The sequence below is a fragment of the Neopelma chrysocephalum genome, unplaced genomic scaffold (assembly GCF_003984885.1).
Source record: "Neopelma chrysocephalum unplaced genomic scaffold, ASM398488v2 Primary Assembly neopelma1_66, whole genome shotgun sequence".
Taxonomy (NCBI): Eukaryota; Metazoa; Chordata; class Aves; order Passeriformes; family Pipridae; genus Neopelma; species Neopelma chrysocephalum.
In genome coordinates this window covers 13,725,411-13,741,085 of record NW_020897725.1, presented here as the reverse complement: position 1 = coordinate 13,741,085, position 15,675 = coordinate 13,725,411, and the positions used below count along the sequence as shown (strand labels likewise).

General features: G+C 43.9%; 1 protein-coding gene across 19 annotated transcripts in view; it reads left to right on the top strand.

The window, feature by feature from the left end:
* PTK2 (protein tyrosine kinase 2) overlaps positions 1-15,362 on the top strand; it is a 189,618-nt gene extending 174,256 nt beyond the window's left edge. For 7 of the 19 annotated variants that reach the window (XM_027684583.1, XM_027684569.1, XM_027684564.1 and 4 more), the window contains 7 exons: positions 5,836-5,898; positions 8,165-8,204; positions 8,868-8,977; positions 11,253-11,261; positions 12,562-12,717; positions 13,173-13,253; positions 14,125-15,362. In XM_027684583.1, the coding sequence (XP_027540384.1) occupies positions 5,836-5,898; positions 8,165-8,204; positions 8,868-8,977; positions 11,253-11,261; positions 12,562-12,717; positions 13,173-13,253; positions 14,125-14,334 (669 nt within the window). In that variant the 3' untranslated portion in view covers positions 14,335-15,362. The remainder of the gene's footprint in view (positions 1-5,835; positions 5,899-8,164; positions 8,205-8,867; positions 8,978-11,252; positions 11,262-12,561; positions 12,718-13,172; positions 13,254-14,124) is intronic. The other 12 variants (XM_027684570.1, XM_027684566.1, XM_027684573.1 and 9 more) reach the window with 3 other exon arrangements.
* Positions 15,363-15,675: the final 313 nt, after the last annotated feature.

The window sequence follows — 15,675 nt, the reverse complement described above, 5'->3', positions numbered from 1 at the left end:
GCTCTGAACATCACCAGGAGGAGGAAGAAGAAATCATTGGTAATGGGATCTTCGAAGCCGTTTCTCTGCAATTCCGTATTTCCTTGTTGTCAGTGCCACTGGTGTATGTTTTTTGGTTCAGTTCTGGCTTCCCAGTCGTCAAAATTCAAGTTCTGTGTTAAAATTCTCCTACTCGAGGCTCATGGCTCCAGGTGGAGCAGAAGGTGGCAGTGGAAGGTGGCAGTAGAAGGTGGCAGTAGCAGGTTACTCTGTGCAGGCTCCTGGGGAGCCTGTTGTGGGTTCCTGAGCCTCGTGGGACAGGTGGATAATTTCCAGTGCTGCGGTGTGGGTTGTGACAGACATCACTCATGTGTTTGATCTCAAGCGTATTTCAAGGGATGTTTCAGTTTGGAAGTGTTTCATGTTGTACATATTTACAAAACATGCCTGTATCCATGCAGGTGCCCTGGGTGTGTTGTGGAAGGTACATTTGGATAAATGAGCTCTCCATTTAAAGCAGATAGTGACAAATAGTCTGTGGTCTCTGGAAGAGTTCTCTGCACTGTCTAGAACTGGTCTCCAGGAAAATCTTAGTTGTACAAATGAATTAATTTTATTTTAGACACCAAAATCACTCGTTGTGTTTGTCTCACAGCACGTGAAATGGTCTTTTAGGGATCTTTAAGCCAAGACATTGAATTCCTTGAAAACAAGAATTGATGCTTTATTCCCCAGGAAGCCAGAGGTCAGGAAAGGAGAGCAGGTCTTGTATGTAGGCGTTACCAAGACCTCATTCCTTTCCAGTTGACTTGTCTTAGTCTCTCAGGAATTCAGTTATGTTTGGTATTCCCAACTGTTCCAGACAGCCAGTGGCTGTAAAGACAACTAAAGCAGGATAAATCTTTTGAGAGCTACTGATTGATACCCCCATGTCCAGGACATACTGAGATTCATGTTGTGCCAGAGTTAAGAAGTTACTTTTGATTCAAGGATGTTGAAGCTGGTTTCCTTCTAAATCCACTCGGGAGTTTGCAGTTTGCCACTGGGTGACAGTGAAGAAACCACTGTGCCCAGGTTGCTTTGTCCAGTTTGTTACGAGCTGAAGAGAGGGAGGGGAAAGGAAAATTTCTTCCCTAATTTAGGCATTAGTTTTCCAGTCTTGAGTGGCACCAGTTGCTTGTGACTTACACAACCTAGAAGGTCAAACTCATCCCATTGACAGTTAAAACTTCCAAGGTGGTCAAGAACTTTTTGAGGAATTAATGTGCTTACTGGGAATGAGGCATTCACGTTTCGGGTGGGAGTAGGTTGTGTGGGAACTTCCTGCAGAGAACTTTGAGTTTTTCTGCAGAATAAATGATAAATATTTGTAGTGTTTGCTCTGTTTTGATTCAGTCTCTGGACCAATCTGGTATAATAAACATACCCCAGATTGATGTTGAGGAGGATCTTGCTGATTTTTCTTTTATCTCCAGTACAGTCTTGTCATATGTTTGGAAGAGTGTGTTTTTCAGTATGTGTTAGTTTTATTCCAAGGAGACACCATCTCTATAGCATCTATTCTGTTGAGGAATTGGAATCCATAAGGGACTTCAGTTCTTTTTCTTTCCCCATTAACATTTTGACTATCGAGATCTTGGGGTTCAGACTTGAATGCCCTTTACAGATTTACACCCTGTGTCAGTACCTGAACAAACTGCTGATAGGCAAAGGGTGTCTTTGAGCTCATGGCAGGATGTGTGTCAGGGAAATCTTCCATTTATAGATGGGTGTTTCTTGGAAGAGGAATGTGGGTTTTGGAGTTTAGCCCTGGAGGAATCACGATGGTAAAAGAGTCATTGCGGGGAGTCACTCTTGGAAGCCTTGCAGATCTCCTGAAGGATATCCACAGCTCATGCATGAGAGTCCAAACACATAAAAATAAGGCATTAAGGTCCACATAATAAGGTCCAGCATAGAAATAAGCCACAAATTACACACACACACGTTCCTTGGCCCATGTCCTCTGGTGAGTGACTAGTGACATTTCTGCATTTGGGAGAAGTACTTTCCCTATTTTCACTCCAGGTTATTTAGGAAGAAGTCTTGGACCTCTCTGCTTCAGGTAGGTTTCAGAAGAATATTAGCCCTTTTGAGCACAGAGAAGAACAAAGAGAGGAGAGCCAGATTTTAATATTTAACTTACGTAGAAAAAATATTTAATATTTAATTTATGTAACCATCTGTAATATTCTCAGTACTTCCAAAAGCAGCTCTGTTTACCCAGTCTTCAGGCTCTACAGCACATCCCAGTTGTACTGCTGGGAGTTGGACTCACAGGGGAGCAACTGCAAAACATTTAATGTAAGACACTTCAACGAGACAAAAAAATCCTCAGTGGGATTTCTGTTGGTACAATTTTTGCTTCCCCAGAGTAACAGCAACTTGCTCACGACTTGGAATTTATTGCTGCTTCTACAGGGAGAAAACACAACTCACAGCACGTTAGGACGTGGATAAACAGTGCTGATGTGTGCTGGAAGGGACACCCCAGATGGGGAATTAAGTTGCAATGGCATTGAAATGGAAATGTGCCGGTCTTTGGGGAGGTTGTTATCAGTATAAGCAGTTTGCCTGAAACTGGTCCTTGGAGAACATGGGACCAGTCAGTGCTTGAGAGGAGACAGAAATGTTGTTTGCAAGCTGCAGCCTTAACGCAATCCAGAATTCAGAGATTCTGCTGTAAAAAGAGAAAACAAACAGGTCTCTCCTCATGGGAAGCTCCTGAATGCAAATGAATCTGTTGTGTAAAAACCTGAAGAGTAAAGAAGTGTTTAATTTTAAATTGTACCCAAATACATTCACTGGGAGGTGAGAAGAGAATTGGTGAAGGGGTTGATTTTCAGGGATCTGGGACTGACACTCCCTCCCAGCCCCTGACAGGGAGGGGATGTGGATACAGCCCAATAGTCTGGCAGCTTTAATGGGCACTGATTAAACCTGTGGGCTTTCATGCTCTCTTGATAGAAGTGCTTTGGAGATGAGCATCTCCAGGAAGGACAGAAATATCCAAATTATTTTGAGAAAGCTGAAGTGCAGACAAAGCATTACTGCACCTAAAGCTTGATACAGGTCACTGCAGGAGACAATCTCTGTCCAGGGCATGTGCAGGTGGAGGGTGAGAAGCTGCACTACAAACATGTTACTATCTCTGAACATTTTATACAACACTTCTTTTCTTTTAGGCCTGTCTAATTCCCTCCTTATGTGGAGTTTCCAGTTTGAACCTTTCTTTGTGACTGTACTGATGTTACGTGCATTACTTTTAATCACATAAATAAAGATATATATGTTCGTGCCTTTTAGTGACTCCTCAGCAGGCAGAACAGTGTTGTACTGAGAAATTTATAGTCCTTTCTGGGATAGGCTAAGAAGAAATAACTCACATAGTTTCTTTATCATGCTTGGATTTGGGGGTTTTTTTTCTGAAATTCCCACATAGTTGTGGTTTTGTCCTGTTTTGACACTGAGAACTGCAATTCAAGTATAATTGATGTGAACTGTTGCTAAAATAAGATTTTAATTTTTAGCTTGAGAAAATCCAACCAAGACATCAAAATTCGACATGTCCTGAGAACGCCAAGACTTGCATGTTCTTTTATTAGCAAGTAGCCAGAAATACTGGAAATAAAGTGGATTATGTCCCCTCTTGTCAACGTTACAGATCCTGTCTGAAAAATCCTCTTGACATTTCCAAAGATTTCAGATAGCAGACTATTTATTAGACAAAAGATCCCTTTACTTTTGAAAGATTTTGTTTTTCTGCAAGATTTTAACAACACAAGAGTTCTCCCTCTCTCTGTTTTTTGGGAGGGCTGCCATGGCAGGGACTGGAAACATGGCAGGACGTGCTTTGGGGCTGTGAAGTGGTGTTTGAAGTACAGAACAGCTCGGTTTTGGTGTGACGCTGATTTTTGACCGAGAGAATGTTGCACTAAACACTCTCAGTATTAAAAATCCAGCAATGCATTGCTGTCAGGCCAGCATGAGGGGCTCAAGTTGAAGTTCTTGCCACTGCAGAGGCATAAGAATTGCTGCTAAGTAGTACTTTAAAATACTGATTTAAAATATTGATCATCCAAATCACCTTTACTGTAAAATAACTTGTCTTTTGAAATTTCCACAGCTTCACAAATGAATAAATCACAATATCATTTACTAAAATGGGAGCTGTTAGAATTTATTAGAACACTGAAGTCAGTAAATATGTAATTGGCCTTTTCTCAGACACTGGATGCAGAAGCGTGTTGAATATTTCTCTGTTATTCCTTGTGTTCCTGACTGTCCAGGTTTTGGTGGGGCAGAGGAGAATGTTGGGAAAAGATGAAAGAAGTTTATGGGGTTAAATATTTCCCCGTCTGATATGATTTGTCTATTTTTAATCTGCAAGTTTTTTCAGGCAGCGACCGTCTCTGGTTGTTCCTCACTCAGTCTGCAGAAGACTGTATGAGAATCCCAAATATAAACCTTCCTGACAAATTGAAAGCACAACTGGAGTATTTTTAATGACAAAAGATCAATATTAGTGTATCTTTGCAAGTTCCTTTTGCCCTGCTGGTTTTTAGATTCTTTTAGCAGGATATGTGACTTGGAATTATTCTTTAGGGTTTTTAAAAGGAGGAAAGGGATCTGGAGTAGCTTTAAACAAGAAAAGGATATATTTGTCCCCCCCAGACTAACCCTGAAAGGACATGGGGTCAGTTTAGTTACACTCAGTATTCACACGCCTACGTTTCTCTAAATAAAAAATGTTCCTTCTCATGCTGTGTGTGACCATTTTATGTATAAATACATGCAGACGTGTGAAGGAAGTTGTATTTACACTGCTGTAGATGTACATTTTATCCCTTTTCATTAACTCCTCATCCAGTCTCGTAGGAGAGTCAGATAAATCCTCTGGTTTTAAGTGCCGGAATTCATGCACTAGAGACATGCTCTCATTCTGCTGAGCTTGTGTTGGCAGATCAGGGTTAACCTTGGTTTCACATCCACTGTTGTTTTGTCTTTCCATGTAATTAACCTGTCCTTGAAGAATAAATGCAACCTACCTGGATTTGCTGGGGAGACGTGTGGGGTTTTCCAGTGCAGGGGCAGGAGTTGGATCCAGTGATCCTGGTAGATCCCTTCCAACTTCGGATATTCTATGAGAAAAATTACCAGTTTCTTTGCGGGGGGGGGGAAGGTGTGGTTTAATTTTTACTTTTTTAGGACAACCAATCCCCGGGTTCCTGTGCTTAAAACATAAAATAGTAATTTTTGTTCCTTGTAGGGGGAGAAAATGGCATCTAGATGGCTTTGTTAGCTTGCTGTATCCAAATGGACTGTTTAAAGAGCTCCAGTAATTGGCCCCATTTGCAGGCTTGGAGAGGGAGCCAAGTACATATAAGCCATCCTGGGGCAGGAAGCGGGAATTTATGCACAGCGTTTCTCATCCTGTGGTTGGAATTTTGCTGTTGGGAAGCAAGCGATTTTTTTTCTTCTTCTTTTTTTTTTTTTTTAAAGAAAACCACAACTTTTGCTGCCTTTGAGAAAGTTAAAATGCAGGTTTTCCAGTGTTGTGCTGGGGCAATGGTACTATGGATGTTCATTAGGGTGTTTTTAGCTGCGTGCTGGGAGCGGGTGGTGGAGGAGCGGGAGCAGCCGAGGCTGCCAAGGGCTTCGGGAGCTGCGGTGGGGGTGGAGGGGCTGGAATGAAATGACATCTGGATTTGTCAGTGTGTGCTTTTAACAGGATTTTCCTGTCTTTTTCAATGCCTCTGAGCCAAGGGCACGAGGGGTAAGGAGAGCACGGAGTGAGATGTTTGATTTCTGTTTCAGAAACCCGACGTGCGGCTCTCCAGGGGCAGCATCGACCGGGAGGATGGAGGTCTCCAGGGCCCAGTGAGTATATGTGGGATCTTTTCCTCCAGTTCCCTGATAGAACATGTCATACCCGCTCTCAGTTGTTGGAGACGACTTAAAGTTTTTGCTAAATATTTCCACTATTATTACGTGGTTGTACAACTTTTCCAAGCGGCTCAGCTTCAGTGGGAACGGCAGCCACGGCAAACGGGTTCATGCAGCAGTTTTTGGGGGTTTGGTTTGGTTTGTTTTTTTTTCCCCTTGAAGCTGTTCTTGAAACAAATCCTAAAATGTTTCCATAAATATGTTGCAATAATTTTCAAGTGGTCATGTGCTGTAGAATTGGGGCTTTTATTTAAGAATGTGGATTGTTTTCTGCAAGTTCTGTCAACAGGAAGCAGGATTAAAGTAACTTTTGCAGTTGTTTAAATGGGTTTTCTTGCAAGGAATGTAAATGTTGCTGTTGTATTACCCAGAAATCTGTTTGGGGTAAATGATTCTCTGTGAAACAATGGGAATAAATCCCACAGCCATTCCTTTATTCCCAGACAGCAGCTGCAGCTCGAGTGTTCTTTCTCAATGGCTTAACTCCTGTGTGTTTAACTAAAACCATCTCTCTAATTGTTTAATTGCCATTGGAATCTCTGGATCATACTGATTAGTTTAGGGACTGTTAGTGACACAAACCTGGTGCTTCACCCACTGTTTTTCCCTAGGGGTCACCTTTAAAGTAGGGAATATTTTAAATTCACTCTCCTGGTTCATTTAGGATGAGATTGTAAACTCCTAGTTTGGCTTCAGCATTTCTTCACCACTTAAGAATTTAGGGATTCTTCCTGCATTTGCAGCCAAAGCACAGTCATGAATGAGTGTATAACTGACACACTGCAGAATGATCCCTGGGGACATTCATGTCTGGAAGCTCCTATGATTTTTTCCATGAAATTGGACAAGACTATTAGTTACTGTTATGCCTTGGATATTGTTGCATCTTTATATAAGAGGAGTTCTGTGCTGCTTCTGAAGATGTTCTGAGATGCCCTTGAGATTTTGAGGTCATGTCACAGGTTACAGCCCCCAGATCCCAAACTGTTTGTAGGGGAAGTCCTGTCTGCCCAGAGGAGGTAGTACAATTTCACACCCCATTTGAAAGAGTGTGAAGAAAACACTTGGTGATCATGGACAAAATGAGTTTTAAAGAGACTCTAATTCATGATAACTACAATTCTGGTTCCAGAAATTGATTTTGCAGTTTTATCATTCTCAGTAGATTCAGAACATACTCTGTCTTCATTTGCAGTGGGAAGTGCCTCATGCTGCTGTGAGTCAACTTCAGTCTCTCATCGAGAGGATGAGAAATCGGGCAGTGACACAAATGAGGAGTTACCACGCACATTTTAGTATTTCCTGACTGATCACATGCTTTTCACATACACTCTCAGTACACAATTTTCTGGAAGTAAAAGTTCAAGAATTGTCTTAGTGGGATTTTACTCTCCTTCCTCTCCTGCCCCCTTTCTTTTCCCCCGGGGTTATCAGATTTGAAATATTTAGCTTAACAGCAAAAATCAAACTTTATGACATGACCGAATGTCTCCACTTTGTCTGTGTCCCTATTTGTGAGGTGACCAACCTCGTCGAGCAACAGACCAATGTTATTTATTTCTATTCTCCTTTAGCTGTTGGGGGTTTTAAAAAGCCCCTTTTGTTGTGCTGTCCATCTGGAACTGTGGTCGAGCTTTGACTGCACAAATCCTCTCCCTGTAGTGGCAAACAGCATCTCTGTAGGGATGTCACCTGTCCCTGTCACCCGTCCTTGTTTCCAAAGTTTGTACACTTCCTTTGTCCACCTGAGTTCTAGAAGAATATCCCTGCTCTGCCAGACCAGCCTTCTGCCCTGCTTGCTTGACTTCCAGCGCTTTGGAATTGCCTGTCTTTGTGCTCTTAAAAAACAACCAGCATCCATGGGCCCCAGTACCATTTCTCCTTCACCACTGTGACCTCTGCAGTTGGATCTGTGGACACAGGCTGGAAATGCCTGTGACTATCCCACCACGTTTGAGTAACGAGGAAGGATAAACTGTGATGTAGAGGCAGGGCTGTTGTGAGCGATACAAGATACATGAAAATTCTTTTCTTACTCTGTAACTAAGAGACCTGTAGTGAGGGGCTGATGTTAGTGAATAGGGATGTATTTTTACCCGTTGGGAAATGTGCTGAGAACTGGCTGCTGTCAGTGTTTGATGTGCTGATGAAAGCTGTGAGCACTGCAATAACTACTTCAAATGTTTATTTTGTTTTATAGGCTGGTAACCAGCACATATATCAACCTGTGGGTAAACCAGGTAAGCAGTAAATTCATATACTGTCATCTTGAATCCTTGATTACAAGTCTTCCAGCAGCAGTGGTGGCAAAGGTTCATGCCAGTATTTCCATACAGGGTGGATTCAGTTCCAGGTACTACACACAGATGTTTGGTGCAGTGTGTGTTCAGATTCCTTGTGCAGGCCCCAGACATGCAGTCAGCAAAGCCAGGGAAGTGTTTAGATCAACAGGCAGGAAGTGTCTAGAGGAAGATGAGTCAGTGTGGGACTTCACCCAGTGTGGAGTTCAGACATGTAAAACAGAAGTAGACACCTGAAGCTGGGTTTCCCAGTCTCAAAGTGCATCACACCCAGGATTCCTTCCAGGAAGAAGTCCAGTTTTCCCAGACACACACAGCGTGTTGGTACTGAGAGGTGAGAACCTCTCAGGGGTGGAGCAGGTGTGCTGGGAGCAGTAGCGGTTGCCCCCTATAGGGAATTTTTCAAAGTATCCTATAAAACAGTCGAGTTCTCACAAAGTGCAGCTCCTACAAACAATGAATGCACTGCAAGACACATAAAGATGTCCATCTCCTCTGCTGGTAGAGAAGAGCATGTGCAGCCTGTGTAGCATGGGCAGACCAGAATGGTGCAGGTACATCTGGCACGTTGGTCCTCTAAAAATGCGAATTGTCTCTGTTAAGCAGATCACGCAGCTCCGCCAAAGAAGCCCCCGCGCCCCGGAGCCCCCGGACATCTGGGCAGCCTGGCCAGTCTGAACAGCCCCGTGGACAGCTACAACGAGGGCGTGAAGGTACATTGCTCAGTGCTTCCTGAAACACCCTCAGAAAGTCACACATTACTGCTCTGAGGTAGTTGGGTGCTCCTGAAGTAGAAACTGTGGAAAGCAGAGGCGACCAAACACCCCACAGTAAATGCTGCCCTGGGAGCTCTCCAGGGAGGTGGGGAGGTCGCTGGTAGGCTCGGGTCCTCCATGACTGTGATTCAGTATGTTCCTCACCTAGAGCCTTGCCCAGGTGAGCTTGTTTCTAGTTTGAAGAGCGTATGAGATGTCCCATATGGACACAGCCTCCCTTCCCTGCTCAGCAGGAAGGAGCACACCCAGGGTTCCCAGTTGCTCGGGTGGTACCAAAGTTTCTTGTTCTCGGTCAGAGGGAAGTAAGACCTGTCTGAACTGTGGTGCTCAAAGAGCTCTTGCTGCAGCACCCAGGCTCCTCAAACCCTACTAGCTCTGGGGAATAAGGAAGAGGGGAAATGGGCTGTCTGACCTGGGATTGAGATACTTCCCTTGTGTTGTTTCATCTCCATTAAATAGGCAATAAAGCCAAAACTGAAACATGACAGCAGTTGTGTAGCAGAGATGCTGCTGTGAAACACAGTGTCCTGCCCCTGCTGCAGTTGGTGTCCACAGAACTGCTCCTGAGGATGTCAGGCACTTCCAAAACCATCCCTCTATGCGCTGTTCCCTGCCAGTGGGGCTCCTGTTACCTTTCTAATCTTCAGGAAAGAAAGCCAAGCCTGTAGTAAAGAGAGGGAGTCCACGTTGTGGTGGCCACAGCAGTTGGGATAAGTCACCCTTATTTTAGGTGCTTTGAGAAAGTACAGAAAAAGCCCAGTTTATCTAAGCATGAAATTCAAAACCTGCCATCAGAGCAGTATGTTCAGCACAAATTGATCCCAGGCACTGCCAGCCTGTGTCTCACTCCTGCTCTTGTTCTGGGATTATCGGAATGTGTAAGAATCAGCGTAAACAGCTAGCAGTGATGAATTTGAGCAGGATTATTTATTATAAACTGATGCCAGTGCTTTTTGAGCTGCCAAGCCTCAGAAGATGTCAAAAAGCAATAACAGATGTGTTACTAAACTTGGCTTCTCTAAAGTTTCCTTTCTAAATGCTGATACTGGAACACGAAAAATGTTTTCTGAAATACATCTTTTTGACAAACAAACTAAACCTGAGCAGCCAAAGACATCAGTAGTGACAAGTGAACAGGATTTGTATACTAAATAGCTTCTTGAGTAGGAAAGAAGGGCTGATTTTATTTTTTTCTGTTAAGATTTTCTTGAAATTAGATTGTTTTATGTCCCATGAGGAAAACAGCCTGTTATTTTTTGGTATAGCTTTGTTAATGACTGCAGTCCTAAACTGAAGATGCTTCTAGGATTCATTTCAGACTCCCTTTTCTGTACACCGAGTTCAGACTCCCGTTTCAGTCTCCCTTCTCTGCAGAACACAAATGAAGAGGATTGGGACTGCTTGTCCTCAGGAGCCTTCAGGGCAGGCCCCGGGGAGCACGTGGGTCTGTGTTCCTGGCTGAGGCAGCATCAGCCAGTTCCACAAGGAAACTCAGCACTTCACAGTCTGCAGAGCAATACTGTTGATGTTGGGGAAAAACAAAGAGAAATCAAGTGTTAAGAAATATAGTGTCTTTAGTTTTGGAAGGTTAGGGCCTGGAATTCCATGGGTTGGGTATCATCTAGAGTGGGTTCTTGGTAGTTCACCCCAACTGTGATTAGTCATTGAGAACGAGAGCTGCACAGTTACACGACCATGTTTTTCCTATCATGACTTCTCAAAACAAAAAGAAAAGTTTCAGAAAGATGGCTACAACATTTTCTTAAATCCAGTGAGTACTAGATTGTTTGTGTAAAGGGCCCAGCATTCCCAGGACAGGTTGTTCCCCACCACTGCCCAGGCCCTTTGCTCCATTCACACTCTGCTGCTTGCCAGACTGGCTTGCTCCTGTCCAGCTTTGCATGATGTCCTCCCATGTGTTTAGTCAGAAGGAAGCATGGGTGCATGGCAAACCCTTCCACTGCCCACACAGGTGCACAGCAGGTTGTTCTGTAACACACAGACCGAGAGCTAACACGAGTGACTGCCGGCAATGGTGAGGATGCGTTTCCGTTGCAGGCTTTTTAACTGGTCTCTTATTGCTACACATGTTTTGGGTTTGGTTTGGTTTGGGTTTTTTTTCCCCTGCTGAGTTTTATTAATATTGTTTTTCTTTTTTTCCCTTCTTTTGGTAAATTTCTTTAACCTTCCCCCACATTCTGCTCAACCATAGCCATGGAGGGTAAGCAGTGCGTGAGCGTGTGTCCGTGCCCTTTTCCAAAATGTCTTTGCATGTGACTTTGCCAAATGACTTTAACTTCTCGATTGCTGAAACCAATTGGAATCACAGCCTTTCCCTGCTGATTGAGCTGATTACAGTGTTCTTTTTCCTGAAGTACTTTCTGATCAATGCACTAGATTGAATCTCTGTAATAGCTGTTGGTACCCACTTAACGAAGTGCTACGAAACAAAATCACCACGTGCTAAATCCTGCACTCCTTCCTTATAGAGAAAGTTTCATCCAAGTATTTCATAGTTTCCTCAGGGCAGTGTCTCAGGTGTTTCTGGTGAAACATCTCTGGAGCTGGGACCAGTCCTGAGAACCAGCAGTAACCCAGTGTGGGGGGCTGAAGCACCACAAGCCATTTCAGATTGCCAGGGTGGGCAGCCACCCTGTGACCAGGAGGAAATCAGCAGTTTTTTAACCTTCTGCTTCCACTGAGTGGTTGCTTGGGCATCCCATAGCAGGGAATAGCTGCAGGAAAGTGGTATGCCTGTAGCTTTACAGTTCAGAGATACTGAGGACCTTACAGAAGAAGTTTGTAAATTTTCTTTCATTTCTGTCCCAGGATTATTTCAGTCTGTCTTGGATTTAACTCCAGACAGACTTGACTCACTGGAAGTTTTGCATGAGTAAGGACTACAGGATTTTTAACCTATTAGGTTTTTTTTCTGATCTATTGGAAATCAATACCACCTGTACACATTGACACCATTTTTATTAATCTGCTGTGGATTTTCACTAACAAAAGAATAATGTTACAGAATCATAAAATGGTTGGGGTCTGAAGGGACCTAAGATTATCTCATTCCAGTTCTCTTTTCCATATCAGTGTGTTATTGTGTACTCTGACATTGCTTTGAAGCACAAAAAAAGCTCCTGGAATGAGGGACCTGATACCTGTTGCCTTAACAGTGGAACTTGAACCACTTAGACATGTCAAGTACTTGGTACTCCTCGTTCCTCAAATTATTCTCTTCTCTGTTAAGGGAGTTATACTGGAAGCTCTTCAGGAAAATCCTGGTAAAAATTGCCCGGTGTAATTTCACAGATCAGGTTCAGTCAGAAGAACTAAAAGAAACTTCCTTGAGATCCTGGAGCGAGTGTGCTCAGCCAGAACAGGGCACCAGTGGGACCGAGCGGGGGGGCTGTTGGGAATATGAGGAATGTGAGCCCTTCCCGGCTGCCTGCAGAGGTTGGGAAGCTGCTGAGCCCCATCTGCTGGGGACAGGAGGTTCAGCAGCCGCTCTCTGCTTCCAGATTCAGCCGCAGGAGATCAGTCCTCCTCCCACGGCCAACCTGGACCGCTCCAATGACAAAGTCTATGAGAATGTAACCGGGCTGGTGAAGGCAGTGATAGAGATGTCCAGTAAAATCCAGCCAGCTCCGCCTGAGGAGTACGTGCCCATGGTGAAGGTATGGAGACATTCCTAAAATTGGGGGTTATTTGTTTCCTGGATCTTCAAGTGGCATAGGAGAAACTTTCTGTGAAGCTGCAAATTAAAAGCTTTTTGTGTTTGTGAGGTGGGTGACTTGTGGTCAGAGGCTGGAGCTTTGGATCCTGTTCCCAGTATTATGCACAACAGTGCTTTATTCTCCAACTTGCCTGTGCTTATCCAGGGTGGTGAGTTGTGCACTGTCTTCTCCACATTTTCACTTTTTTAAGGAAAACTTTGTATTAACCCTTCGGCAACTTGTTTTGATGGTGAAACACACAATTGCAGGTGGGATTTTGAAGTATCTCAGCCATGTTCTAACTCACTTCTTATCCAGATGAAGAACTAAGTGTGTGCGCTGCCTCCTGCATTCCCACAATTCTCTCATCTATTCATTCTGTCTTTAAACTTTATTTCCTTTTTTTTTTTTCTTAGGAGGTTGGTTTGGCACTAAGAACCTTACTGGCAACTGTAGATGAGACCCTCCCAGTGCTTCCTCCGAGCACCCACAGAGAGGTATGTGGAGCTCACCTGAACTCAGCCTTTACCTTTCCACAGCCTCAGCCAGTGGGGACAGGTTTTGGTGCTCCCTTCTTGGAACGGGCACACATTTTGGTTCACTGAGCAGGCTGAATTCCTGGGCTATAAGTCTACATTAAATGAATTTTATTGGAATTGCTGCATGGACATACATATTATTGAGGATGCTCAAACTGGATGTAAGTAATAAGGAAGGAGACATAAAGCCCAGTATTCCAAGGCAGGGAGACCACTGGGGGCTAATTCAAAGTCATTGAACAGGTAATTGAGCAGAGCCTGGTGCAGCTGGAAGGTTTCCTGTAGTAATCTAGTTCTGGATGAGAAGTGACAGAGCTTTCAATGAAGTTCATGAGTAAAACCGTTTTCTTCCAAAATCTTGGAACAAATGTGATAATGAGAAGGACAGAGAATGATTCTGTTAGTGCCATCTCAGACAATCATCCTGGCTTAGCCATGTGGTTAAGCAACCTGTATGTGCCTTCTTGACCTGTTTTATTTTGTAGAGCTACTGCTGTGACTATAGAGCTGCTTTAGTAATAAAAAGAGTGATGATAACAGGGACCTGGAAACCCATAACAAGGTGTTAGTGCCAAGATGTGGGTTAAAATCCACTACCTGGATCTTGGTGGTGTTTAACAGCAAGTGCCTCAGCAGCTGATCAGGGCTGCTCCTGATCTCCACCCAGGGTAGAGCAGCAGCTGCCAAATTCCACATGCTGCTCCACATGGTGCCCACAAAACAGCCCCAGCTGCAGTCAGGGATCTCAGGCAGGGGCTGTGTCTCTGTGGCGTCACTCTGAGTGCAGTGCTCCAAACACCCCCCAGCTGACAGAACCATCTCGTTGCAGATTGAGATGGCACAGAAGCTGCTGAACTCAGACCTGGCCGAGCTCATCAACAAGATGAAACTGGCCCAGCAGTATGTGATGACCAGCCTGCAGCAGGAGTACAAGAAGCAAATGCTGACGGCTGCTCACGCTCTGGCTGTGGATGCCAAAAACCTGCTGGATGTTATCGACCAAGCCAGACTGAAAATCAGCCAGTCCAGGCCACACTAAGCACTGAGGGAAGAGTGTCATCAGTCTCAGAATTCTGCTTGCGACAGGATGTTCTTCACCTTCCACCAGCAGTGAGGATTAACCCAGTGCAGTCCTGGCTTTCCAGCGCCTCTCGCTTCAGCAGACCTGACCGACCGCCGCTGGTTCTCTCATCGCAGCAGTTTAACCCAGTGTTTATCGTAAAGCCAAGCTGGTCTGGGATTCAGAAGTGGCATCACCACAGATGAGGTTTGTACAGGAGCCCTCGGAAACTCACGGCCACGGAGCACAGGGCCCTTTGCACCACCGCATGGAGCTGCCGCAGGGTCACGATCTCGGAGCCAAAACTGTTGGAGCAGCAGATCGGAGAAAGATATTGTGAAGTGAAGAATTCGGGGAAACCTCAGGGCTGAGAATTCTTGCCCACAGTATATGAACTATCCAGACTGGAATTTTTTTTTATTAGAACACTTATGTCGCAATATGCTAATCACGATTTACAGAGAAAGAATAAAAAGCTATATTTTCAAGACTTCGGTCATTTCAAGACAAACTAAAGCCCTCTTCATCTTCCTGCCTTTTTCTTTTATGTGACTGTGTGAAGCATTTGTTTGGAACTAGCTGTAGGACACAACTGAACACTTGTCTTTTTCACCAGGATAACGTGCCAGTTCTTTTGTAGCAATGTTGTTTTCCTTGGAAGTGAAAATGCTGCTTTGTACCAGAGCAATTCAGAGCTGCATTTAGAGGAGTTCTGTAACCATCCATGTCCCCCATTTTTATATAATTTATAAAGACAGATTAAAGCCATGATGACTGTTTTAAACCCACTGTAGTTAACTAACCCATCCTTTTGTCTATCTTGCCTGGGAGGAGTTACAGTAGAGCAGTGTAATTAGATTTTCCTTGGTTTTCCAGTTATGCCATCTGTTCTGTTGAAATAAAAACCACACTCCCTTTTTGCTGTTGAGGGATATAAATTATTCTCAGGAAGAATATAATAAACTGTACAGTTACTTTGACCTATTAAAAAGGTGTTACCAGTGAAACTCTGACTGTATTATTTTGTGTGTGCACTGCAGAAGAAATCACTGAGGATTTTCTCTACTTGGAGTTTCCCCCCCCCAATCCACAAGCTTTTGAGAATTCATTTATGCAGGACTTGAAGAGCAACAGTAGATAAGCACTGAAGGAGGAAATCCTAATATTTAGTTCTTTTGAGAAAGCAGTTTTTCCTCCAGCACGGAACAACTCAGTGTCACCACCTGTGTAAGTGACTTGTAATTACTTTGAAAGTCCTTCAGACTTCTATAATTTATTTTCCTGGTGGAGGTTACTTTAAACAGTGGAGGGTTTGCAGGA